The following is a 26630-nucleotide window of genomic DNA, read 5'->3' as shown; positions in this document are numbered from 1 at the left end:
GCTTGTAGCATCATCCTTACCTCAGACTGAATCACTGCTTTCCTCTTTTCTCCCCGACCTTACCAACAGCCTGAAGGCACCCAGGTGACTATTTGTTAGTAGCACTGGAAGGGTGATTGTGGCCTGTTTCTCCCTCAGCTCCCATGTCTTCATCAGGTCACCTGAATGTGTGGAAGTTTCTCACAGTTCTTGCCAGGAGCTGCCAATCCACACTGACTGGCATGGAGCAATCCTGCTAAGTATGGTTCCCTGTGATAGGTGCCATCCAGACAGACAAACCTGACTGCAATACAGAATAGCCTCCAGCTTTGCTTTCAATGATCTCTTCAGACTGCGCTGTGATGTGGAGAGCTGTGCTCACTGGGTGGGCACACAATTCTGTAGATTATAAATCCATATTATAAATTTGCCTGATTTATTCATCAGCAAAATGGGCAAATTGTTGGACCACTGGGAAGGAAAGAAAGGGCTAGTTCAGAGAAGGTGAGTAAGCACAAGCCCTGCAGAGAAGTTAGGGGTGCAAAGATTGATCCAAAGGAAGAAGCTTGCTGATGGATGGCACAGACGGGCTAGACATGGCTGTGAGCAGGGTGGAGAGAGGAAAAAAGAGAATGGGAGACTGCTTTCTGTCTCTGCCACTGGCCACCGGTGCAAGCCACCAGGTACTCTCCTTCTTCATGTTGCAGGCAATTCTGTCCAAGTTCAGTACATGCTACTCATGCCTCCTGGGCAGAGGCAAGGATTCACAACCAGGGGCTAAGCTCCTTTCAAAGAACAATTTGAAGCTAGATGTTCCCACTGGCACAAACATGAGCCATGGAGTAAGTCTCTGCATTGCAAGGTTAGTTATGTAGGTATCAACTCCTCTTCAAGTCTCATAAAAACTATGTCCTTGGTAATGCTCAGTCCCATTGATGTGATCTGCCGTGATAAGGGAAATAACTCTTTCTTGAGATGGTTTCAAAGGATAATGATGAATTTATTTAAAGCTACATACCAAATCGGATGCGTGGGCTTCATTGGACTCAGCAGCAACAGCACTGTTTGCCTTCTGTCATGGACTGCCGATTTGTCAGCAGGGGCACCGAGCCAAAACATGCCTGTGATAGCCCCACTGAAGCTTATGAATCTTCACCCGGGCTGGACTCAGCCCTGTCCTTCCTCCTTTGTTTGCATTCTTTGTCTGGTCTGGTTTGTGTTCTTCGAGGCTTAGGGCAAGGCAGCTCTGCAAAATCATTCCTTTCCCCCGTGTACAGGCAGTGAGATTCAATCTACAGCAGGGAAAGATGGGTAAGAAGTGTGCCTGTGAATGGGATTTTGTAAAATACACCAGCACTGGGAATGTGACACAGACACTGGTGTAAAAGGCAGAGCTGATGCCAGATGCCAGGGTCTCTGTACATGCTGAAAGAAAATATACCATTGCATACTCCGGTTTTAATTCATACCCATCTGAATTAGAGCATCAGATCATACTGTTAACTTAAAAGCACCCACATGGCATGATTCAGATTTAAAGGATCTGTTCCCCCCTTTGAAGCTCCTGCTAATTCAGAGGAAATCTGTAGGAACAGCAACACTTCATCCACCTGATACTGGTGGTTATGAAAAAAGGCTCAAACTCTCCCTCTCTGTGCTTCCTCTCTATACTTTTTCTCTCTCGCTTGCACTTTATATTCTATTTCAAGGTCCTGCTTGAGGCTGTAATTCCTGCAGAGCTCTTGGATTCAACTAGTTGACACACAGCCCTGTTGTTCCCTATCACTGTGCCAGGCTGCGCACGACCGCACTGGTTATTATGTGTGCTTGTAGGCAACCTACCCAGGGACAGCCAGGTTATTCTGTCGGGGAGACCCTGCACTATTTCTTCTCCTGTGGAGCTATGCCTTACTTCAGGAACATGATGCTGGGAATAGAAGAGAAATTAAGCCAAGAAATTAGGACGCACTTCATTAAGAAACACACACACACATGCACATTTGCTTAGCCCAGCGTGCACTAGGCTAGGACTAGGTAACGAAGCGCTACTTCTAATCGACACTTTTCCATCAAGCGCATTGATATTTTTGTGCTTTTGTAGTGGCTTAGGAGCAATCTAAATCACTGTTGTCTCCCCTTGAGACAAGTAGGTTTTCGAATAAATCCCTTCCTTGCACTGGCCTACTTTATTTCTGATTGATGGTGTGTGGTGCAGGAGTTGAGGCTGGGGTGATCAGAAACATCCTCCCTGGCCAGGCAAATCCACAAAAGACAAAGATGAAAGCTCACATGCTCGATCTCCTGAGGGGTTTTTTTGTGGTATTCTAGGGGAGGTTGTCTGTTTGTTTGGTTTGTTAATTTGTTTGTAGCTCCATGGTATTTAATGGGAGGGAGGTGTCAGTACCTCATTGCAGTCAGTGTCCTCTTTTCCTCTACCTTGTTAAACCTCTGACTCTCACTTGGCAGTCTGACTCAGCTTTGATCCCCCTATGCTTATCGTTCACACTTGGAAGCAGGTTGCAATTGTGATTTCCATCCCATCACTTCAGGCGAATATTTACTCCTCCTTTCCTAACTTGTGTTTGTCTTTCTCTCTCTTGCACATTCCTCTTTTCATCTCCCCCCCCTTTTTGTTTCCCATAGCTGTGGGTGTGCAAATTAAGCTGGAGTTGCTCCAACGCAAGTTTTGGATGGCCATGCAACAGGTAGGAGCATCAGCAATTGTTCAGAGAGACAATTTAATGCTCTTTGTCAGCTAGGTCGATGCTATATTACATCACATCCCATGGCATTTTGAGGAAGGCTTTTGTGAAATTCATATTAAAAGGTCTGTGAAGTAGATTAGTTTGAAGTCACACATTTCTGTAATCCTTTGACGGCACTAATGCCATGTGAGCCCTGAGTCTGTTCTACAAATGCCGTGTTGACAGTGTCAGCATCCTGGCCTGGCATTAACTCTACTGCATATGACACATCTAATTGTGGAAATATGTTTGTGCTCATTCAGCCTTTCAGAAGCCTCATGGAAATCTGCAATTTTGGGCACATGGAAAAAAAATCTACTGTCCTCTCTTAGCATTGTGATGATGGTAACAAAACACTATCAGCTTGCCAAAACAAAAATCATTTGCTCCAGGGATAAGCTTTCAGCATTGTCCTAATTTTGGACACTCTTGCTGGACTGAGAGAAATGGAATAATTAAAACAGCCCCCCCCCAGCCTGGGAGGCAGGAAAAGTGAAACACCTTTCCCTTACCACCCAGGGGCTTTCCCCCCAGGCTTTGCTTTCAGGGGAGGTGAGACTGACAGGACCGAAGCAGCACACAGCAGAAGCAGCTCTCTGCTGTCAGGAGGGGGAACTGTCATCAGACTGGGATGACAGGGAAGATAGGAGGGCGGGAGGCGAGCCCACACAGGGAACAGAAAATCCCAAAATTGGCTGCGGTGGCAAGAGCATCCTCGCAGGTGGGAGATCACATAAACCTAACCTGAGCTAAAAAGACTTCTGCAAAGCACGTGAGCACATCTTGAAGCGTCAGCAGAGCACGCTTCATTTTGAAAAAAAATCTCCTGAGGGCCATACTCGGGCAGTTCTCGCAGAAACAAAGCCTGAGCATGTGTGTTAAGTGAAACTGGGAAGCCTCATTAAAGAAGCTGAAAGGAGGCCTGCGTGCCAGGTGCCTGCAAGCCACAGCCCTGGAGGTGCTGGTATGAAAAAAGCCTGCGTACAGTTTCGCAGGATATGACCACCATTTGACAGGAATGACTAACAGATTTTTGTTCTCTCTCTCTCTCCTGCTTTACCGCATGCTGTGCCACTCTGGATGTCCATACTGTGCCTCCCATCTCCCAGCCCAATGACACTGATGTAAGTAGACAAAAGCTGAGGATGGGGAGGCATCCTGGCATGCCTTGCCACAGCTCAGCTTCGTAATTGTGTCACTTGTGTGCCAGCATATTATAGGCACTGTCCCTTGTCTGTAGTCACTGGAGACAGTCCAAGCCTGTTGTAGGCTGTGTTTGTCTTCACAGTAATTAAGTGTCTTTGGCAAAGCTGAAAGCGCTCTGGGTTGCAGCGTTTCAGAGACCTGACCGACAGCAGGAGGATGCTGTGAGGTAGGCTGCTCTCTGAGGAGGGAGCTGTGCCTATAGCGCAGTAGATGTGGTCTCAGAGCAACCAGGGAGCTCAAGTTCAGCTTTGCCCCTGCCAGGGGCTCCCTGCAAGCTGCTGGTGCTCTCAGACTGGGCTCCTCGCCACAGTGCTGCTGCTGCATGGCCACCCCAGCACCGGGCACCGCTGGAGCATCTCCAGGTCTGGAAGAGCAGTGGCAGCAAGTCTCGGTCTTCACACTGCTGAGGAAGATACCATGAGACACAGGCCCTTCTTGTGGGAAACCACTTTGGTTCACCTGGGTTTCTGTTCTGATTTCCAATCTCTGGGTGCTGTATTTGCTATCCCCCAAGGCCATAATAATTGTTCATCGTGGCTACATTTCTCTGCTGACCAAAGGAAGGAACCCACCAGGGATGAAGCACAGGGCCATCTCTATGCATATGTCCACAGAGACAAAACAACCCAATGCTGGTTTGTGGTGAGACAATGCTTGCAGCTGTGGGTAAAGGGATGTTTTTAAACCGTCATCCCTAAAGCCTCAAAAAGCCAGTTGGAGTCAGAGCATGAGCATGCAATATTGCAAACCATGGGGCTTGAAACAAACCCAGGCATCTCTGAGCCTCCTCTGAAGTTGAGGGACAGAAACCTGAAGCTATTGGGTTTGTTCTGCAGAACTCAAGAGGAGAAACAAATTCTAACTGAAAGTAACGGTCTTGTGATTTGAAATGGCAAATTCATCTCTTGTTGCTGAGAATCATCCAGAAAGGGGGCAGAGGTTTATGCATAAGGGTTTTGCAGAAATAAAGGGCAGCTAGCCGAGAGCAGACAGGCTACGTGACACATCAGTGTCCTTCCCTGACCCCAGCAAACCTCTGGCAGGAAGGGGACCCCATGTACAGAAATGGCAACACCATGTCAGATTTCTTCCCTCTGCTGCTACAGAAAATAGCATTAAAAAATAACACAAAGAGACAGACACATGCAGCCACGGCACACTCAGAACAACCTGAAGGGCTTTGTTACTCACCACTTAACCCCTCGTGTCCCCATCCAGTTCACTGTTGTGAAACACATGTCAAGTCCGGTACACAGAAATCCTAAATGAAACAAATGGATGGTGCCTTGGGCTACATGAGCACCATTCACATCCTATTTTATCATTAGCTGTCTGGAGAATAAAGAAACCAACAGCAACAACAACAAAAAAATCCCTGCCTGAGAAGAATCCTGATCTAAAATACCATGCCATGTGTTTTAGTCCAGATACTAGCAGACACTGAAATGCATGCTGGTTTCTCACTGGTACACAGTAACCTTTGCTTTCGCAGCCAGAGCTTGATGCTGCCCCTTTCTTTACAAGTGCCACCTCTGCTCAGAGTGCACAGGTACTGCTGGAAGCATGTCAGGGAGGCAGGTGCAGGATCAGAGCCCTTGCCAGAGGAGATGTTGCTCAGAGAGGTGGGGAGCACGCAGAGCCACTGAGTGGCCAAGGTCAGGGGTGGTACGTGTTCATGCTGTAGAGCTCGTCTTGGTGGAAATGCCAGCTAAATTGCAGAGCTTTATGGGATGCTGGCATAAAGACCTTTAGCTCAGCAGTCCCAAGGGGGAGACTGTAAGATGAAATCATACTGTGGTTAATTCTCGGTTTTTCCTCTCCAGTGTAGTGCCTTCGATGGTGCCTGCCCACTAAGCTGTCAGGATGATGTAAGTTGCCCAGATTTCTTCCCTGTATCTGTGATGGGTGTGATTGACTGCCTGCTCTGTGGAGGTCTCTGTCTCCCCCTGCTCAAAAAAAAGGTATTGCCTATCGTCTCCTCACAAAAGGTTGCACAGCTGGGGCAGGTCCTTGTGCTGCTGAGACAAACCTCCAGTGTAGGTCTTCCTCTCAGCTGTGAGACATCAGCTGAGCCTGGGCAGGGGCATGGGGATACCCACCAGTGACTTGGGAGAGTCAGTCTCCTCTAAGGCTATCTTACTGTCATCTCAGGTCTTCCAAAGAGAGTGGCTGCCAGCATGACATGCATACCTCTTTGCATTTACACCACTGCTTCAGCCTTGGTCTCAGGCATATTTGGGACAGGAGGTCCTCTGCCCTTCAGAGCAGGATCAGCAGAGGTTTTGTTCTGTATTCACATAGGAATTGCTCTTCATCCTAGATTTTCCCTGCGAGACCTAACCTGTACCTCCATTTCCTGCTCTGCAAGATAAAAATAAGACCAGCACTGATACTCAGCAGTGAGGGGAGGGTTACTTCATGGGTGGTTATATCTCTGAAATCTGAAGATGGAAAGCAGTAGATACTGTTTACTTAAAGAGAAGTGCTCTCCAAATATACTGTTGCTTCCTGCAGGATGCCTTGTCTTCTTAAGCATGGCTCACAGCCTGCTAGGCCTGCACACAGCCCTGGCAGGAGACAATCTTTGTCACAGACAGCTCATGAGCTAAATACCTCAAAATGGAGGCAGAGAAGGAAAAGTAAATTGTGTAAAGCCAGTAGTAGCTGGGCCGTGGGGCTAGGCATGGAAATACTGAGGCTGTTGCCACAAGCACAAGCCCACACCACTCCATCCTGCACACAGCGGTACGTACCAGAAAACCATGAAAAAAGCTGTCTTTAATGTTGCTTCTCTTTCATTTCTGCAGATACTGAATTGCTTCCTCATTGATAACAATGGCTTTATACTTGTTTCCAAAAGACTTGCAGAGGTAAGCAAGCATAAGAGAAGGAGGAGAGTGTGCTTGGCTTGTTCCTAAATAACCCACCAGAGCTGTTTGAAACAAATGAAGTTCAGTTGTGTAAAAAGGGTGGCCATGGTGTCATTTAATTCAGCTGTGCAGCAAGGGGGAAGCCTCCAGGCAGAGTGACAGCACATTCTAGGTGAGGAAGAAGTTTGCAGTGATAAGGAAGAAACTAGTCAAAATATCTTTTTATTAGAAATGAGGAAATTAGACTCCTTTCCCTTGGCACAGATGCTACTGAAAGATGATCAGAGACAGTCCCAGAAGACAGGCATGCCCTGACGTGGGAAGGGAAGGGAGAGGAGCAGCATTTTTGAGTGCCTCTGAAGTCGAAGCAGGTGCTTTTCAGGAAAGAAAACTGAGGGGATGGTAAGAGAAAAATACCAAAAGCAAAAAGGAAGACAAAATCATTTAAGCAATTTGGAAATAGAAGCACACCTAAACTGGAGGATTTACTGGACTCGCAGAGGTGAAAGGAGTAAGGAAAAAGACTCAGAATAGTAATAAAAAATAAGCAACAGAAGTTGCTTCCTTTCCTCCTGCTACCAGTGCCTCACTGACCGTTTCTAGAGAGATGAAGGAGTACAGTTTGTGTTGTGACATTTCATGCAGCCTGGATAAAGGCAATGCTGCATGGTTTAGCTATACATTTCTGCTCTCCAGTAAATTCACCACAAAGCTATTTGTTTCAAAATAATAAAAGACCATAGATTTGGATGTCAGAAAGTAGTGTGTTGGAACAGTCTCATAAACTACAAAGCAATAAGTCAATAGCAACAGTGGCCTTATAGAAGAAACGGGAAATGAAGTGGTTTTGTTACTGACGGAAGTGTGGATTTTCATTGAAATTGCCATAGTACTGGAGTTAAAAAATACTTCAGTAAAAAAAAGTGTGTGTATTTCCAGAAGTCAGTAGATCCAATTCCAGAAATTACTTTTTTCAAGATGTGACAAACAGGATGAAAAGGAAATTAAATATAAAGTAACAGAACACCCAATGGATGTGGTTGGGACAAGAAGCACAGCTTCTATAAAGAAAGAAAACCTATCTTATCAGCTATAGTTCTTTGACAGTGTGAGTAAATCAGGAGATAAGGGAGAATGGATTACCTACTGCATTTCAGATTTTCTATGAGCCTTGAACAGAGTCCCTTACAAGAAGCTGTTAAAGAAGTTCTGGTTTAAGAGTGAAACGTGAAGTAGCAGCAAAGACCTCAAAGTAGCTGGGACAGAAAAGAAAGAAGAGGAATTTTTAGACTGGTATTTAAACAGAAAACATCATCTATATGAGTCCCATGGTTTCCCATCTGGGCTTGTGTTGGTTAGCATATTCAGAACAGGCTGGCAAAAGAAAAAGGTGAGATCGTGAATTCTGCAGGCACTACACAGTGGATTCAGGGAGGCCAGGATGAGAACTGTTGAGACTCACAAGGCAAAATGAATCAGCAACACAGTGGCACCAGGGGGTGATACAGACGGATATCAAGGGGAGCATATTGGAAGGAATAACCAACCTCTTTTCTGTCGGGAAAACAGTGTGACCTACCTGGCACACTGAACATTCCAGTAAAAGTGCCCATTCAATGATGCGGTGTGCCAAAAAAACAAAAGCAAAGAAAATTTGAAAAATAAGGGAGGAAAATGCTGTAAATTTGTATTGGCTGCCTACTCTGGGAGGCCAGGTCCTACTGTATGTTTGTGATGGGCTGGTAGTCAGGAGTTGCTGTTTCCTCCTCTGACTCCCATGCATTTTCAGAGGTGCTGTGCTGAGTCCTGTGGCATGTATCCGTTCAGCTAATGTCTGCTGTTTGTCCTCAGCACCACCCTCCTGGGTTCTGTCTCTGTATTCTTCCTGCATCTTAAGGAAAAAAATTTTTTCCAAAATCTCATCTCTGAAAGATCTGACTAGCAGAAAAATAACATTATAGTAGATTTAGGTGAATTATAAACATTACCCACGTGCCTCCAAGAGCAAGCATTTTGGCTGGCACCACAGCTGTGGTCTCTTCCAGCTGTTACCTCCCTGACCTCTGAGTTCACCACTACTTTTCTTCTGATTTCTTTATGTTGTTCCAGTTACTGCTTTTATTTCCTGGTGGCACCATGAGTGTCCACAGCGTTAAACCCTACAGGGAATTCAAGACAGCAGCAGCATTAAATCAATACCCTGAGTTTCACAGCCTTGCCACCTGGATGTTGCTGCGTGGGATCACTTGCTGCTAAGTGGCCTTCCCTGCCCCCCTGCACACTCTTCCCTCAGTGCATCCTTTAGCATAATGCCAAAAAAAGTCCTGTTGCTGGATTTTTGGGGGTATTTTGCCTTTCTAGAGAAGTCAGCTAAGTCACTGCCCTCCCTCCCTTCCCCATGCCAGTGGCTCAGCTGCCTGGGCCAGCATTTCAGCCCAGCAGCAGGGAGAAGGGCAGCCTGCCCACACAATTCCTGTTCTGCCCCACCAGCCGGGATGGGAGTGAGTTTATCAGATGCCAAAGGAGCCAGGATGCTGTGCTGAGCCACATGGGCAGTGGCAGCTTCAGCGCAAGCAGGGCCCCACGTGCATCCCTGCTTCCCTGAGGAAGGCAACTGAGGAGCTTTCATGTCCAAACCACCTGCCTCCTGGGGCAAAGCGCAAGCTAAGAATAACGGAGAGCTGCCAAAATGCCTGTGTCCCCATAGCCCCCGGGGCGAGCAGCTGGTGCTGGAGACCGGCTCTGGGGGCTCTGAGGTGTTTTGCTCCATCTGACTCCCTTGGAGCTGCGGTGCTTCACCCAGCCTCACTGCCTGCCCGGGGCTGCCTGCTGCCCGCACCACCTTCCCTGGGTGACCACGCTGGAAAGCAAAGCGACTTCATGAAGGAATGGGCTAAGGACAGCCTGGCTCAGGCTCTGATCTCCTCTGCCCTTGGGATGAGGGATCAGTATGGGGGATCGGCTACAATAACCTCTGTGTGAAGGCATCAGGAAGCTTACTGGCAGCCAGAAGCCACCGGGAAGAAAGAGGGACTCAGGATTTTCATGAGTGACGAGTTAGAAGCTCCCTGCAGGATTACCTGGGGAAGAATGGGTAATCTCTTAATTCGAGCTAATCTCCCCATCTAGATTCATCGTGGAGGGAGCAAAGACTTAATAGCCAGAGCCAGGAGAAGGGACTGAGTGAGGGCAGGACCAGGTGATCCAGGGCAGGGGAGGAAGGGAAAGTAAATAGCAGGCTCTGGCTGGGCTGCAGCGAGGGCTGCTCCGTGCTAGGTTTCTGCTGATGTTTGCAGCCATGGCCCTATGACCACCCCTGAGTTTTTAGCCACCTTTCACTGCCAGCCAGAGGCGCAGCTGCAGATCAGTGTCTTGAGTTCCCTCAGCTTTCTGCATCCAGGTGTCCCCTGGCTCATTAAACCTCTTTTTCTAGGACTGCTGCCTTCTCCCTAAGACATCTTGCAGGGTATGCCTGCATGCTCTGCCCAGGCAGGACTCCAGGGACAGGGTGCAAAGTGGCAACTAAAAGGCCAAGATCCCACCAGGGCTGGGCAGAGCTTGTGGAGAAGCAAGGGCTGGCTTTGTTCGAGCCATGCAGCAAGGAGGCTGGCCCCTCACCCAAAGCCTGGCCCATTTGGCAGAGCCTGTTTGGCTACTGCTTTTGTGTGTACCGAAAGTGCAAACTGCTCAACAAGCCAGCAAAGCATAGACATGTACATGTGAGCAGTGATGTACATTTTGAGTCACATGTGTGCTCCAGGATGCATCTCTTTCCTGTGCACAGCCTGCATGTGTACTTGTATGCTCTCAGCTGCAGGGGAATGTGATACAGCATGTGTCACGAGGATGTCAGAGGCCATGCTTTGTGCTGTGAACCGCTGAAACCGCGAGGGCCTGTGGAAACCTGCCCAGAGCTGGGAATTTGGAGATACACAGCAGAGGGATGTCTAGGACAGCAGCGGCCAATCACTGGAGAAAGCGGGTTGTAACAAGAGCTGCTGCTCTGCAAAATGTTGCTTCATTATATGACCACGTTGGTTTCTGCCAAGTGATGCTTTCCTGTGTTACTACCTAAGGCAGCGCTGAGTTTTGAATGCCTGATTTGATGTTAAAGGCCAGTTTGCTGATGCTTTTCTGAACACATTCCCTAGTCCTTCCTCTCAATTACACTTATAGCTCCTCATACTTTTACCTATAGGAGCAACATTCTACCTGGAGAAATTTGGTCAGACATCAGTGTCCCTGGACAGGGTGGGCCCCATTTGCAGTCCTGCAGTGGCCCCCTCACCATACGGGCTGCAGCTTGCACTGCGTTAAATCCCACTGCTCTGGCTCCCGCTGGGGCTGCAGACGGGTATTAAATGGAAGCAGCTGGCCTCCTCACCACCCTAATCAGATTGAAAGAGCGAGGGAGGTGAAAAAAGTTAGCGCTTGCTCAGACACATTTGACTATGTCTGAGACGATTACAGCCTAAATGCTCGAGGGGGAGTTGATGTTGTGTATCAATTTATACGGTGAAACACCTTCTAAAGCCTGTTGAGAAGAGGCTCATAACCACGTAACACTACTGTTAGATGATTACCGTATGATCTTAGGTAAATCTGACTGAGGGTTGGGTTTTTTTAGTGGAAGTGCCCCAGTCAGATAAGTGAAGTCATCTGTCATCTTCTAATACGTGCTAAATGACTGCTGGCCTATCAGTGGAAAAGTAAAATGTCCCCTCAAACTGCAATATACAAACACTTCCATAACATATGGGAGGTATTTACCGTGTCAAGACCCACGAGCCAGGAAAACAGACAGAGGACAGCTCATATCTGCACTTTTATTTATGAGTATTTTACTTACTTGCTTGCAAACAAAGCAGTGGACTTGGCAGATCCGAAGCATTTTTGCAATAGATTTGTCATGGTTTATTAATCAGGAAAGCCAGAACTGTTGTTTGTTTGAAGTCTTTAAAGCAGCAGGGACTGTAATTGGGATTATTGACTCTGAAACGTGAATGGGACAAGAGGGCCACAAGCTGCACTTTCAGTTCAGGCACACAAGCATCATTTGGGGGCTGTTGCTCCCCCAAATGCAGCTTTTGCTAGGGTGGGGCCTGTGCTACAGTTCTCGCTGTGCCAGTGTGTAGTGTGTAAGCTAAGGGATGAATTTGTTTGTATCACGTTGTTTGGGTTACTGTCTGCTTCGAACTTGCGCAGCAGTGAGTTGTACAATTGCATTTGCTACCTAAATAACTCTGTACGGTGCACTTATGCGTGGTGAGCCAGTCTGCCTGGGGCAGCAGGAGAGCAGGGGTGTCCGAAGCCCCTGAAGCTGTGGGCAAGCAGAGAGGCTTAAGCGGAAGAGATTCAGGCGTTCACATCCAGAGAACGTGGATTCACAAAACCCCACAGGAGAGCCCAGGCTTCCAGTGAATCAACATGCCTGGTCTCTGCAGCTTGAGGGTCTCTGCCTTTTTCTGTCACAAGCTGTAGGGACTTGCGTGGGCTAAATAATTTCCAGGTGCTATAGGAATGGTGCAGGATGCCCAGCTGGCGATGGGGGAAGTCCTCCCTCAGGCTTTGCAGCCAGCCAAAGGACAAAGCTCGGTGCTACCTCCTTATAAAACCCTCATTATGTGTAGTAGGCCTCCAGACAGACTGGATTGGCTGGAGCCATTGAGAATCTGGAAATTTTACTGTTGTCAGTTTATTCTGTTTTTTTCCTTTCTTATGCTTGCAGACTGGAAAATTTTTGGGTGCAGTGGAAGGCTCAGTAATGACCCAGCTGCTAAACATGGGCATGTTCAGGCGGTAAGCAGGGGATCTCTGTGCTGTACTTCTCTTTCTTCAGCTGGTGTGTGGGTCAGAGCTTATTGGTCCCCATAAGCAGCACTTGAGCAGAGGAATATGCACATGCTGATGCATGTGACTCTCTTGATACAAGAGCTCCTTTAGCTACCTGCCCTCTCCCCTGACTTGCTCAGCCATCATCACCACACACCCTGTTTCTCCTCATCTCCTGCCCTTCCACCTGCTGCAAAGCACCAAGAAGGACAGTAACTCTGATCTCCGTGTGGCTGGAAAACAGCTGCTGCTCTGTCTTTTCCAGGGCAAGATGCTATGGGAAACATTTCTTGGCATTTTGGCTATAAAGTGCTTCAGTTCCTTCTGCCACTTGGAAAGCCCTTTTATGAGCAGTTGTCTGAGAGCCCCCCAGATGTAGCGTTGCAGCTGGCTGAGCACATTTCTCTCACTACTAAATATATCTCTGTTCGCCTCACTCCACTCCCCCCGCCCATGTCAAAGAGAGTTCAGAGTTTCAGTGGCTTGGAAACAGGCACTAAGGGAACCTGAGGTAGTTAGAATTATAATTCTCCTCCTTCACAGCCTGCTTTACTCACCGTCTGGAATTAGGGACAAATTTCCTCCTGTACTGACCCAGTGACATTAATCCAGAGCCTGTATTTCCCGCTTTGCAAGATCCAGGATGGGCCAAACAGCAAAGGCACGTGTAAGCAGGCCACTGCTTTAGTTCTTCCGTACAGGAAATGTTTTAGAAAAAGCTGAGGTGTGCGTCCCATAGGGAGTTGCATTGCTTGCTTTTGACTGCTCACTTGTTTTGTTTTGATTGCAGGGTGACCATGTATGATTATCAAGCAATGTGCAAAGTACCCTACCACCACCACAGTGGAGCCCGGCCTCTGCTCAGCGTACGTATCTGTCAGCATGCAGCCCTCTCTGGGCTTGGCCGCAGAGGCTTTCTCCTAGGCCATCTCCAACACACGGATGTAGCACGTTCCCCAAAAGAGTTTAGTAGATGTTTGCTTTCAAGTAATGGGAATGCCCAAACTCACCTAAGGCAGATTTCTGAGGCAGTGATGGCCACTGACAGTGGTTTCCAATTTGGCTCTCCATTGGCGTATAGGATCCCACTGAAAATCAGAAGGACCGGGGAGAGAACAGGTACTAGACTTTGCCAGGCTTCTTCTAAAAACCAAGGAACCAGCAAGCAGCTGAAATGAACAGGAATGCTTTTACAGGGCACGGTTTTACTCAGCAGCTCAAAAGGGAGAGTTGCACTGTCAGGGAACAGAGCAACTGGGAGAAAACTGTCAGCCTTTCAGGGAAGCATGAGTGGGCTTGCAGCAAGAGAGAGAGGGGTAAAAGCTGCAGAGAAATGCTGATAGCCCAGGGAACAAACTATCAGAGTGAATCTTTTTGCAGTACCCAAATGCAACCTCTCTTTAGGCTGATACAAGCTAATAACCTAATCCCACTCTACCTTCCTAACCTGGCCTTGAACAGACAGAAGTAATTACTCAACATGCAGGCCACTTCAAACTAGTTGAAGCAATCCTAAACTGTTATGATCAGGTTTTTGATACTTTAAAATGTGGTATGGCAGTACTTCTTACAGTGTGACATTGTCATTTTTTTCTAGTAAAATAATTTTCAACAAAATGCTACTTTTTAACAACATGTTATCATTTAAACAATTAAAAAATTAAACTTTGCAATGGCTATACTTAAGCTGGATAGATAAAATATTGTGATTATAGTGAAAATATTTGCTCGATCATATCCTCCAATTCTGATTACCGAAAGAAATGTCACAAAATATGAGCTGCCAAAAATGAGGTGAATTGGGAAGAGAATAAAAAGATGAGAATTCAGCCTCCCTCTCTCTTTTTCCCATCTTAGCAAAATGCTTGAAAAGGAAGAAATCAAGAAAAGTCCATTTTTCATATACATACATAAAAATCGGTCCGATTCCCAACAATGTATACATTTCACTCTTTGCTGACTTATTTTAGGTGAATATAAGTAAGTTACGGAACATTGTCTTGTGCCCTGTGACTGCTGCATCTGTTTTGGGTTTGAGGATACAGGCATGATTATGAGAGGGAAAGATGAAAATTAGACACAGTTGCCATGAAGAAAAGAAGCAGCAGGATCCTCTGCAGATGGATTGTCCCTGGGACAATGCTGGATTTCCAATTTGTAGCTGAAAAGCAGGAAGATCATAGAAGTAATGCCATCTTGAGGAAAAGCTGGATGAAAGCCCAGTTAAGCATAATCAATCAATGGCAGATAATACTAAATCCTGGGCAATGCTGTCACTTGTCCCAGAAACACCACTTGCTATCAGAACATAAAAGCATCCTAAACTGGTGGTGTCCCATTTAGCTGTGCTTCTCTCCTGCTCTGAGCTCTCAAGGTCATCCATACTGGAGAGAAATCATCAAGCAATTACATCTTCAAAGTCCTTCATACATTTGTGATAAACTCCCTGACCCTGACGGGGAGGGGGTGAGAAGATATTATTAGTAGCAAGGCAGCTCTGCTGGCTTTTGATGTATTTTGAACATTTTCCAGTGATGCCCAGACCTTGAATTTCCAGTCTGTCTTCAAGCACTCTGATCAGTAGAGGGAATCGGTCTGAAACGTGGGGTCCTGCATAACAATTATAAACCCTCTGACCAGATCCTTATGGTATTTCTCATTTCTTCTTTTGTTCTCCAGCCAATTTATGCCTTTCTAGCTGCAGTGAAATGGCTGATAAGTGATTTCCTCATGTGAGTACCAAAAGATGGGGGTGTTTGGGAGGCTCAGACCAATGGGGGCGAGAGCTGAGAATGCTGCAGGCGGAGCCCCCCGCGGAGGGCATTGCTCTCAGCCTTCTGACATTCAGCTCAGCACCTTGCTCCTGGGAGACAGAAAGCTATTACTATTCCCATTTTGAGAGGCAGAGGCCTGGAGTGGGTCTGGGATTTACCTGAAGTCACTCAGTACAAAGTGACAGAGTCAGAAATAGGACTCGGGTCTCCTGGGACCTCATGCAGATCCTTGATGCCGAGTCCTCTTGCCTGTCTCCTTTGCCCGTGATGAGCAAACGCACGCCGTCGTTTCGCAGGGGGTGAAGGTTGAAGGAAGGAAGCCAGGGAGCTCAGAGCTGAGTGGCAGGCAAGGCAGGAGAGAGGGGAGGCCTTGAATCAAGCCTGGATTCGGGCTCACCTCAAACTGTGGGGGGGAATCGGAGGTCAAGCTCAAATCAGGATGAAAGTTCCGCTGGTCAGCTGGCTGGGTGTGCAAAAGGGAAGGTGCAGAAAAGATCCAGCTCCTAGAGCTTGAGCGTATTGGTACAGAATAATTCAATGTGATGTGCAGGTACCTCCGAGTAGCCAGGGTATGGGCTCCCTGATGGCCATCCGTGCCTGCTCCTCAGGTGGGTCTCGCAGTGACTGAATCCCCTCCCAGCCTCAGGGGCTGCTGTGCTCATTCCTTCCTTCACTGGCAAGGCCCCCGCACAGTACGTACTTCAGGAAAAAGCCCATTCAGATATTGCACAGTACAGATCCCATGATACAGAGCTACACTCTATCATGTGGAGAGGAAAAAATAAAATTAAAAAAAAAAAAGAAACCTCAGACTTCCACTGCCAGCAAATTTCTAGTAAACATTTTAGAACTGATACTCGCTGGGCGACGGGGCCATCTCCCTGACACCTGCATCCTTCCAGGCTGCTGAAAAAGCATCCTCTGTTCTTGCTCTTTTGACAGCTTCCTTTTGGAGTTTAACATGAGTAGCTTCTGGCACTCAGACAACCTGGCAGATGGTGAGTACACAAGAGTCCAGCCGCCCCATAGCATGTGCGTGTTACAGCCACTGGTGGCAGAAGAAGCTGTATGGGGGAGCCTGGCCTCGTTCAAGGAGTTTGCTGTCTGCCCTGCCACCGCTCCCTCCACAAACACTGGAAGCCAGCTTCCAGGTCCCACCACCACCCCATCTCCCCCCATTTCCACCCCCATTTCAGGCTGCCACAGCACTAGAGCGGTCAGGGTGAGGAGTGTGCAGCTTGGAGCACACTGCTTGCTTTCCTCAGGGTAACTGCTGGGGTGAGGGAGGCTCTTCTACCCAAGGACTCCCAACCTACATGCAGTGGGATGAAAGAGCATCAACTGCAAAGCCCTTCAGTTGGAATGACTTCCAGTCTTCCCTGAAGGTGGCCTACAAGACAGGACTGAGCAGGGCTGGAGCAGCAGGCTCTCCGGAGCCTAGCAGGGGTCCCAGGAAGCTAGCCAGAAACCTGTAAGGTTCCATAACACATTGAGGGTCTACACTTGGCCAGTGGACCCTCTCTAGAGGAGAGAAGATGATAGCACGTGGCATTGCACAGCAGCTGAGTGCAGCAGAGCGGTATGTCTGGGTTGAAATCCAGTGACCTGCCCTGCAGCTGCAGTGCTGCCTGCTGGAAACGTCCCGGGAGTCTCTGCAGCCCCATCCCTGCCCCTGCTGGCAGGGGGGATGTTCATGGCCCTGAGCTGACCCAAAGGGGAAAGTGAGGAGTGCTCTGCACAGCCATGTAGGTGCCATTATTCCATCCTGACTAATTATTCAGCACTAATGGTGCTTTTAGTGGTGACAGTGGTACCTTCCCTGCTGGCTGCAGCGCTGAGTCTTCTGCATTGAACTCCCCTGGTGTAATGGGGAAACAGTCATTTTTAGAAAGCAAGAGTTCCTTCTAGTCAGAGAACCAGCCCGATGTCTGGATGCTGTTTAGGTCCCACTCACCGCCTCCAAAGAAGATTGCCAGAGATGGCAGTAGAAGTTGCAGCTATCTTCTTCTACACAGCCCTGGCTGCTGCTTAACACGCATCAGGATAACGGGAGTGCCCCAGGCAGAAATCGGTGAGGAAGAGTCAGATGAGCAAGGGCAGTGCTTGTGGCAGTGCAGGAGGCAGCGTGGCTCTTCCTGGGGGACTGCAGTTTGATTTAGCCTTCACTTGAGGAGATGTGAGGAAAAAGGAGGGGGGTTCTCACTGCGGCCCTGCTCATCACCATTTCCTTTTGTGCTTTCTTCATCTCTCTCCCACATCACCCCCGTGACTGCTGTATGAAAATTCATCTCTTCATTGCGCTGCCATCATGTGCAACTCTCACGTGGTTCCATCTTCATTGTGTGTCTCTGTGTGTCGTGCAACTTCTCCAGCCAAGGCTGTCTTCCATCACTGTAAGTAGAACCACTTAACAGCAAAAAGAGGAGGATTTAGCTAGAAATCGCAGGCTAGGAAAGACTTTTTTCCACCTTTTGGACAATGGGGAGCTTGCAGAAAGGTGCGGCAGGGACAAAGCAGTGCCTGGCTCTATTTCGCTGCACTGCAAAGCAGCAAGTGATACGCTTGCTTGTTTAGCTGGCTGAGCTGGTGATTGAAGGTCTGTCACCAAGATGTCAATAAAAGAAGGGGCACACCAGCCGCTTCAAGACCTGTGGGCGCAAACACCACCATCCCTCGTAACTACAGTGTAGGTGGGCCCATAGCCCATGTACCATGGCATGTCCTTCACTTTGCTTCCCAGCTGTCCCATTCTTTCCTGTTGTTATGCCAAAACCAAAGACCAACCCGTGCTTTCTTGCAGGAAAAACTATACGGGTCTCATAGACTTCAGTTACTAAGAGGCAACTTAAGTCTTCTTTTCCACACTACACAGCTCAGCTCCCTCTGATGAATCCCAGCCCAGCCCCAGGATAATGCAGAACTGCTTTCAAGCAGTTCAGCTGATAAGTGTATGCTCTAGCTCATAAATCCGCTCCTACAGGCAAGTTAGAAATCCCTCCAAGACAGAGTCCAGACTGTGGCTGTGTCTCTATCTCCCTGCTTCCATATCTAGCCTGTATTCGCCGATTTGCTCTCTGCCCAGCAAGACGTATGTGTGAGACGGAGATAGAGAAACAGAGACATTTGGAATGTGTCTTACTGTATGAAGAAGAGGAAGAGAAAGAGAGGGTGTCTACAGATGAAAAAAATTAGTGTCCATGGTGGCGGGGTGTGGGGGGTAGGGGGTGGAGCGGAGTGGAAGAATACTGTTGGGGCTGGAAGAAATGGATTGCACGTGTTGTTGAGAAAGGGCTGTAGATTTTTGCCAGAGATGTTAACATTTTCTTGACTGCATGCCAAGGCTGGTGTATGCAAAAAATATGAAGAGAAGGAGACAATTTGCGAGAGGGAAACTGAGCACACATTTATTCAGGGATATGTGCAGAGGAATTAATGGTCGGGGAGCTAATGCTCACCCTTGCCTGACCTGTGCACCTCTGGCTCTGCAGCGCTGAGCCTATTTCTGCTTCCCAAGTTCTCTTGCTTTCTGGGAGGGCGAGTCATGCTGTTGGAATATGGGCATGATATATGCAGACTGCACGCATCATGCAAATCTGTTTTCAGAAGCGATGGGAAGACATGTTTGCTTCCCCAGATTTTTTACCGCTCTCAGCATCTCATTCCTTTCTGTTTGTAAGGGCTTCTGCTTTTATGGACATCACCACAGGTTTGAAAGCTTTTCATTAAGCCAAAAATACCTCCAGCCAAGGCATGCAGCCTAGAAAGGACTATTTCTAGAATTCCGTAGCTCACGGAAGTTTCTTTTTCACTGCATGGTAGTATACACAGAGGATATTTTACAAGATAATTGATTAAATTCTGTGGTTTGTATTTGTAACTAAGTGGCAGATTTTGTCTCATGTCCCAGAGTAAATCCGCTGACTTGGGTGCATGATTTATGCTGGTGAGAAAGAATTCACAATCTGGGTGGTATAGTTTATAACAAGGTGCGGCGGCTGCCTTTGCTACTCAGGAGGATTAGTTGCCAAATGTCTGACAAAGTCTTTCTGGAAGTGCAGATGGTAGCAACAACAGCCTGGAATTAACTCACTCTTTGCTGTAAAGTTTGCAATTTGTTATCAGCTCCTCTGGCTGTTTACTAATCCCTGACCACCAGACTCAGAGTGCTGATAATGTTCTGATGTCCAGCATGTGCATGCAAAGGCTCAGCCCAAGCGTTTTGCTGATGATGTACATGCTGCTGGGCTTCTCTGAACTTCTCGATACTACTGCAGCTGCGTTGCTTCCGAGCAAATTAAGTGGCGGTAGGCCTAAGCATAATCTCTGTCATAGGTCTTGTCTCTGTGCAGAAGTTAGGAGATTTTAAAGTGGCTTCTTTTCATTTAGCCTGTGCCAAAAACTGATTTAAGATGGTCTGTGGAGGGGACTTGTGCCAATTTAGCAGAGTTTAAAAATACAGCTTGGTGCACGGGATAAAGTTAACCCAGGGCAAGTCAAGTCGCAGGCGGTCATGCAAGACCCAGACAGAAACGTGGCTTCTGTGAGTGACTGAGCCCGTATTGCCAGCGGCAAAAGTGCCCCTGAAGGGACTAAACCTGGTGTGCTTCCCACTGCACACCTCCAGATGCACCGGCTGCTCCTCCGAGTGCCACTGCGGCTCAGGCGTTGCCTCTCTGGTCCCGTGTTGGGAGCCGAGGTACAGCTCTGGCCCCTGCGTGCAGGTCAGGCTTGTCCCAGGTGTGGATCATGCCATCTCTTTAGCTGACTTTCCCCTTGAGGCTCAGTTCTCCAAGCCCTCCAAGTCCAGCATGACAGCCCTGATTCAACACTGGCTGAGGCTGGGAGGCCTCAGATCTCCTTCCATCCCATATTTTCCTAGCCAATGGTTTCATTCACCCCCTCTCTGTACCCTGTCTTTCACACCACTGGTTTTTATATTGCTTTTACTCCGTCTGTTTTGATGACACTATACCAGGAAGCTGGAGCTAGTGAAGATCGTAATTTTTTACCGGGAACAGGGGAAAAATGAGGACCTGGATAAAGTCTCTGCTATGTCAGGACCCTTTGCCACTCCTGACATGGGGAACACGCTAAATTCTTGCAAGCAGATGTGTCCCAACTATATCAAGTCACCTTTGTGGTCATCACAGCTATTCTTCTGAGCAAGAACCAGCACAGTCCATCACCAACAGCTGAGCTGTGGTGACAGCTCTGGTCACTCAGTGCTGTGAATCCAGGGGGGATCCAATGGGACTCTGATGGTTTGTGTCTGAGGGACCAATGCATGGTCTTGCCACAAGCATGTCCCTAAGAAGGTCTGTCCATGGCCCAGACTATGACAGTCTAGCCACCTGTTTCAGAGTTTGGAGCTGTTTTCCCAGCCACTAGTACAGTGAATGAAGGCTGAGGGAAAGGGTTCCCGCTCTGTTCCTCACATTCCTTTAGCCCATCAGGGACTTCGGTGGCCAGAATACAGTTAGTAGCCAGTCTGAGCTGGAAAGCATTTGCAGCTTCTCTCTTTACAGCATAAAAAACATTCTGTGTGTTTCATCAGAAATGTCTAAGCCTTTGAAATTCACCTCGGTAACAGGGCCTTATACTGCTCGTCCAGAATATCCTCAGGACTGTTCATCCCTGTGACAGGTACTAACCCAGGGTGTTCTCCATTAGTAAAAATGGGAGAGGCTTTTCCATACTTCTGCAGTGTCGGGTTTGCACAGAGGGATGGCAAATGGTGGCAGAGCACAGCCAGGCAGCTCCTGGCTGGCAGCAGGGTTTCTGCCAGACCCTGAAAGCATGACTTTAGCTGATTAATTTAGTGTGAATCCAGGGTGAATACAGAACAAAGCATCATGCTGAAATCAAACCCTGCGTGCTTTGGATCTGTGCAAAATGCACCTAACCGTGATACCAAAAGGTGGGTCCCACAGTCCGGAAGGATTGAAGTAGGAGGCTGCTTTGCGAATGATGTTTTTTGAACGTTCAGAAGAAAAGCACAAGGTGCAACTTACCAAGCACTCTGTACCGCAGGGAAGCGTTTGAGTACCCATCATATTCACCTGAGGAAGGCATTAGAGGGAAGCTTGGGCTGCAGTTCCTGGCTCTTAATGGATGTCTTGTGTCACTCGATTGCCATAGTGGAGAGAAAAGTCAGAGAAGATCATCCAGCTTTCCTCTCTCGTGTAATCTGCATTGTTTGCATGGCAGGCTCTGCAGGGTGGTGCCTGCCTCGTGCTGTGTGCTCAGGCCGTGTCGGGGGAGAGGATACCATGCCTTTCGGTGAGGGTTTTCCAGTGATACAAATTACCCATCAGAATCATGGATGCCCTCTTGGTGCCTTCTTACCATACGTTCACTGATTAAAACTCATGTTGCTGCATTTTTCTATAAATCTTCAGCACCACTGCTGCAAGGGTCATCCTCCGCATCAGAAGGACTCTCTCCCTGCCCGCTCCCCCGGTAGGGCTGCCTGCTGTGCGGGTGCAGGGCTGCAGAGTGAGTCTTTTGTGCTCAGACCCAAAGCTGATGTAAAAGCCATTTCTTATATTTGTTGTTAGCTGAGCCGCAACCACCTCTGCCCTAGCAACAAAGCCTCACATTTCCAGCAGCGACATTCTCCTGTGTCCTACAGAGGCAGGAGCTGGCTTTGCTACCTCCAGCTGCAGAAAATAATTGCCAGAAGGGCCCAAGGCAGTAGTTTCAGGCAAGACGGACTTTGCTGAACTCCTAGAAAGGATGCCCTTGCTTCTGAAGGGAGGCTCAGCAAAGTGGTTCAGCTCCCCCTCATCCCCAAATCAGTTTGGGACTCCCACAGAGTGCAACTGATGAGTGATGGAGCAGCTGCTCCCTGTCTCTGCAGGGGATGGCTCCCTCCAGGAGCCAGTGCTCTGTGTTAGTTGGGTCTCTGCTGGTCCTCCAGAGCCGTTGTCTGCTTCCCTGTGGTCTCAGGCCAGAGCTGTTAGCTGGCGGTGTTTTCTTTTGATGTGACACATACTCAGCCCCTCAGATTGCCTGCTGTGGGCTCACTCTGAAACGTCAGAGGGCTCAGGAAGGATCAGCGGTTGATGGAGAACCCCACCATGGACACACAGGATCCCCGCAGGGGCAGATCCCTCAGCATGAAGGACCAGCTCAGTCACAGCTTTGAATATTTAAAAAAGTGCATGAACCAGGGCTGGGTTAGGTAGGAGGGACTTTATTAAGGCTGCTGCTTTGGTAGACACCCCCTGTCGTTTGAACTCAGGGGTACCGGTGCCCAAATGTCCCTGCCTAACTGGCCATGGGGGTCCCTGGGGTGCTGTGGCTGCTGTGGCCCCACGGCTGTGGCTTCGGCAGGGCAGGATCCAGGCGTGCTTGGGGAAGGCGAGTGGGAATACTGGGCGCATTTCATTTCTCACATATGTTGGTTTTCCCACACCACCTAGTGGGAGCAGGAATTGCTGTCTGGCTGCTTTCCGCAGCATCTCCCCTTTCTTCCCTGGTAGGCACCTGCTCTTGGCCACTGTCGGGGGACACACACATATGCAGGGCTCCTTCTGTAACCTACATCACCAGCCTTAAATGCTTCCATCTGTGCAGACCACACCGGTAAGATCCTCTGCCCTTCATTCCTCACCTTCTCTCCTTACCATCGCAGCTCACAGGCACAAGAAGCACGACACCTTGCAGCCCTGTGACACCGAGTACCCCGTTTTCGTGTATGAGCCGGCCATCAAGGAGACCAATGGGCTGATTGACTGTGGAGATTGCCAAAAGTAAGAATTGCAGCTTCCCTTTCATTTGGGGGGCTCCCCAGGTCCTGATGGCATGCAAGCCTTGTCACAGAGCCCACCGGTGACGACAGCACCTGAGACGAGTCCCCTGCCACTGTGCTCATGGTGTGGCCACTGCCGCATCCACAGCTGTGGCCAGAGAGCAAAGCTAAACAGCCACGCTGGGCAATGAGGAGGTGAAGTGACCAAGCTATCACTTCTCAATAAAAGAGAAAAAAAAATTAAAACCATCTGTTAATAAGCAGAGGTGACTGTAGAACAAGGGAAAGAGCATTTTTTTAATGTATTTATTTATAGATATAGATAAAGATGAGATAGAGATAGGGATAGAGAGAGATAGAGATAGAGATGAGATGAGATAGAGATAGAGATAGAGATAGAGATAGAGATAGAGATAGAGATAGAGATAGAGATAGAGATAGAGATAGAGATAGAGATAGATCTTTCCATTCCACAGATTTCAGAAAGAAGCTTTTTCTGTTTTTTCACATTTCTGGCAAAAGTTTTCTGCTTAGAATTTTTTTTTTCGCAATGCTTTTGGATTTCCTTTTCCTTTTTTTTATTTTCCCTCTTTTCTGTTTTTCTACAGAAAAAAAAAAAGTAGGGAAGGGGGAAAAAAGAAGTGATAAACTGAAAAAAAAATGAAAACACAGGTCCACTTTTTTATTTTCCATTTTCATTTTAAGAGAATGAACAGTCCAAAATAACAGAAAAGTCGTTGTGAAAACAGGCAGTTTTTAGCAGTTGCGTAGCACCATCAGCAATCACGTGCGGAAAGCTGACAGAAGGATGAATTTCCACTGGTCCAGCTTTTCCTAACATGAGGCGTCCAAACAGATCTGACTGGAATCCCTCTTAAAAAAAAAACAAAACACCACCAAAACCAATCCTACCTAGTCTGACTTCAGTCTTGGATCAACTGCAGGAAAGACTTAAAGGTTAGGAAAACAGCCTGCGCTAGTCCACATGACTTGAGGAAAACCAGGCCTTGCCAAATGTTGTTTCAGAAGAGATTGCAGATTTAGGGACAACAGGGTGTTGTGTAGGTGCAACAAGCTCTGGGCCAATCCAGAGTCCCCCAAACTGCCCTGCTGGTGTGTTGAGCTGTTGCTGCACAGATTGCTGCCACCAACGCAGCCTGGAGCTGACCCCTCCTTGCTGGAGGCAGCAGCAGCTGCACCATCCTGCTCAGCTGCTTCCTAGTTGCAGGTGTAGCTGCAGCCTCTGGATTCCAGGCGTATCTTTTGTGCATCTTTCATGCAGGTGTTTGGGACAGACACATGCTCTGTGGCGCGTTAGCCAGTGGCAGGCCCAGGTGTACAGGCTCTCCTGGTCATGTTTCACAAGTCCAGGTGGTTCCCAGAGGAGCCAGGGTAGGCTGCATGCTCCATCCTGGCCAAAAAGTTGACTTGCAGGTCGGTGCACGGAGCACTTTTATCCTGGTTACTGAATTTGTGCATGGGTTAAAATCAGCTTGTCAGAGCTTCCAAAACAGTCGTCGGCCAGGAATACTAATGAAATGGTTGAGCTGCAGCGTGTGACATTCAACACCTCTAAAATGTGAATACAGAAATCCCGAGGCTAGAAGGCAGCCAGCCTAGGTGGTGAAAAACCAAGGAGACAGGATGGTCCTCCAGTGCAGCCAGACTGGTCGGTGCAGCGGGCACATCCTCACAAACCTGTATTTCTAATCCAGAAGCCCTCTCCTTGGGCTGAGAAGCGCTTAGCAGGATCAAGAGTGCACAGAGCCACATACTGGCTGCAGTGTTGCAGCCTCGCCACCAGTGCAGCCATGCCAAGCCCAACATCCCTGGCCTTCCCCGTGTCCAGTGGCCCCAGGCCAGCCTGCAGGCTCCCTGCCAGGGCTGTACGGCCGCCCCGTCCCCAGCAGCAGCACAGCTGCCAGCAGGCAGTGGAGCACAGCAGCACAGGCAGGTCAGCCTGGCTCTGGGTGGCTGCAGCCTCTGTGCTGGCAGAGGGCAGGCAATGCCTGCGAGGCATCAGACTCGGGGGGAGGCGTAGGCTGGTGAGATGCCCAGACATGTACGGCACCTTGCAGTGACACCAGCACGCGTATGCTTGGACACGCACCCCCTGCCACTCTCTGTGCGCACCCAGGGGTGCCGTAGACGTGCACGTGCCAGTGTGCAAACCCACAGTCACAGGCACATGCAGCCTCGTGAGCACAGAGACGTGTCTGAGCTGCCTGTGCATGCACACACGCACGCACACTCATGCCCTAAGCCCTGCACACAGCCGAAGCACGTGCCTGCCCTCATCCTGCTCTGCCCATGCAAGCCGTCTGCTGCCTGCGCAACTGGGCAGCAGCACTGCCACAAGCCCTCACGTGCACATCCTTGGGTAAACGCTTGCATCTAGAGACATCCCCATAGGCACGTGCTGGTTCTTGTCACCAGCCCTTTTCCGTAGTCTGCTTGTCCAACAAGGAAGGGAAGGGGCAGGCAAAATCGTGGCTGCAAAGTGAAGCTGTGTGTTTTTCGTGGCAGTAGGCAAGACCAAGCACCAGCTGGTCAGTCCCATCACACCAACATAACGTGTAGTGCTACTGGGATCCTCTATGTCCCACTCCAGCAACATGAAATTTAACAAAACTCTGCTCTTTGCAGGGCCACGTAGTACATACATCCTTGGATTATATAAGCATATGCATAAATGTAAGTTGAATGGGCGTTGGCACACCTCTGGATGGAAACCAGGCCTTCTCAGGTGTCATCTGCTGTGACATCCTGCCCCATTCGGAAGAGACTTGTGCTGGGTTTTGTTTGTTGGTTGGTATTTTTGGTTGGGTTCTTGCATTTTGGGTTTGATTTTGGCTTTTGTGCCTAGCGTGGAGTTGTAAATCTGAGCCACTTTGGAGCATCCTGCAGCCGAAGAGGTGTGCTAACACCACCTCCCCGTGCGTATGGCTGCTTGCTGTGTCTCTCCTGCTTTCTGCTGACATCACGTTTCCAATGATCTCCGAAGTTTTGTTGATTTCTATGCTGTGGACTGGGTGATGCCAGGGCAGCTGCTCTGGCACTGCAGCAAGAGAGATGTGGTTTCTCCCACCTGCTTTTTTTCTTGCAGGATGTTTGTGGCACAGCAGATCACCAACAGTAACCTGCTGCTCCTCGTCACAGATGCTGTCTGCGACTGCAGCATCTTCCCACCTGTCCTGCTGGATGCAAAAGAGGTCAAATATATCCTTCCACACACAGCAGAGACACACAGCTCCACAGGCCCTTTCATCTCTGTGTTTGCTAGGGTGTAAAATGTGCTCCTGTGGCAATTGCCACGGGCATGGTGGGCACTGTGGGACAGGTGGGGAGAGACATGGAGCAGGTGGGGTTGCAGTGCAGTGGAGAGGAGGTAACAGTTCTGCCTTCCAGCCCCACAAGAGGAAGCCAGCCTCCACTGCCTGGCTGTCAGATGTGCTGTACAGGGTGAGAGTGG

General features: G+C 48.7%; 1 protein-coding gene across 1 annotated transcript in view; it reads left to right on the top strand.

The window, feature by feature from the left end:
• The window catches only part of CACNA2D4 (calcium voltage-gated channel auxiliary subunit alpha2delta 4), a 131332-nt gene that overhangs the window by 103194 nt on the left and 1508 nt on the right, over positions 1-26630 (top strand). The window contains exons 27-37 of the mRNA XM_027792998.2: positions 2623-2684; positions 3833-3847; positions 5753-5797; positions 6737-6799; positions 12528-12598; positions 13422-13497; positions 15311-15363; positions 16348-16403; positions 17778-17798; positions 23042-23159; positions 26265-26377. Of these exons, the coding sequence (XP_027648799.2) occupies positions 2623-2684; positions 3833-3847; positions 5753-5797; positions 6737-6799; positions 12528-12598; positions 13422-13497; positions 15311-15363; positions 16348-16403; positions 17778-17798; positions 23042-23159; positions 26265-26377 (693 nt within the window). The remainder of the gene's footprint in view (positions 1-2622; positions 2685-3832; positions 3848-5752; positions 5798-6736; positions 6800-12527; positions 12599-13421; positions 13498-15310; positions 15364-16347; positions 16404-17777; positions 17799-23041; positions 23160-26264; positions 26378-26630) is intronic.

This window comes from Falco peregrinus, chromosome 6 (assembly GCF_023634155.1).
Source record: "Falco peregrinus isolate bFalPer1 chromosome 6, bFalPer1.pri, whole genome shotgun sequence".
NCBI lineage: Eukaryota > Metazoa > Chordata > Aves > Falconiformes > Falconidae > Falco > Falco peregrinus.
The sequence above is the reverse complement of the archived record's forward strand: the minus strand, read 5'-3'. Positions and strand labels throughout refer to the sequence as shown.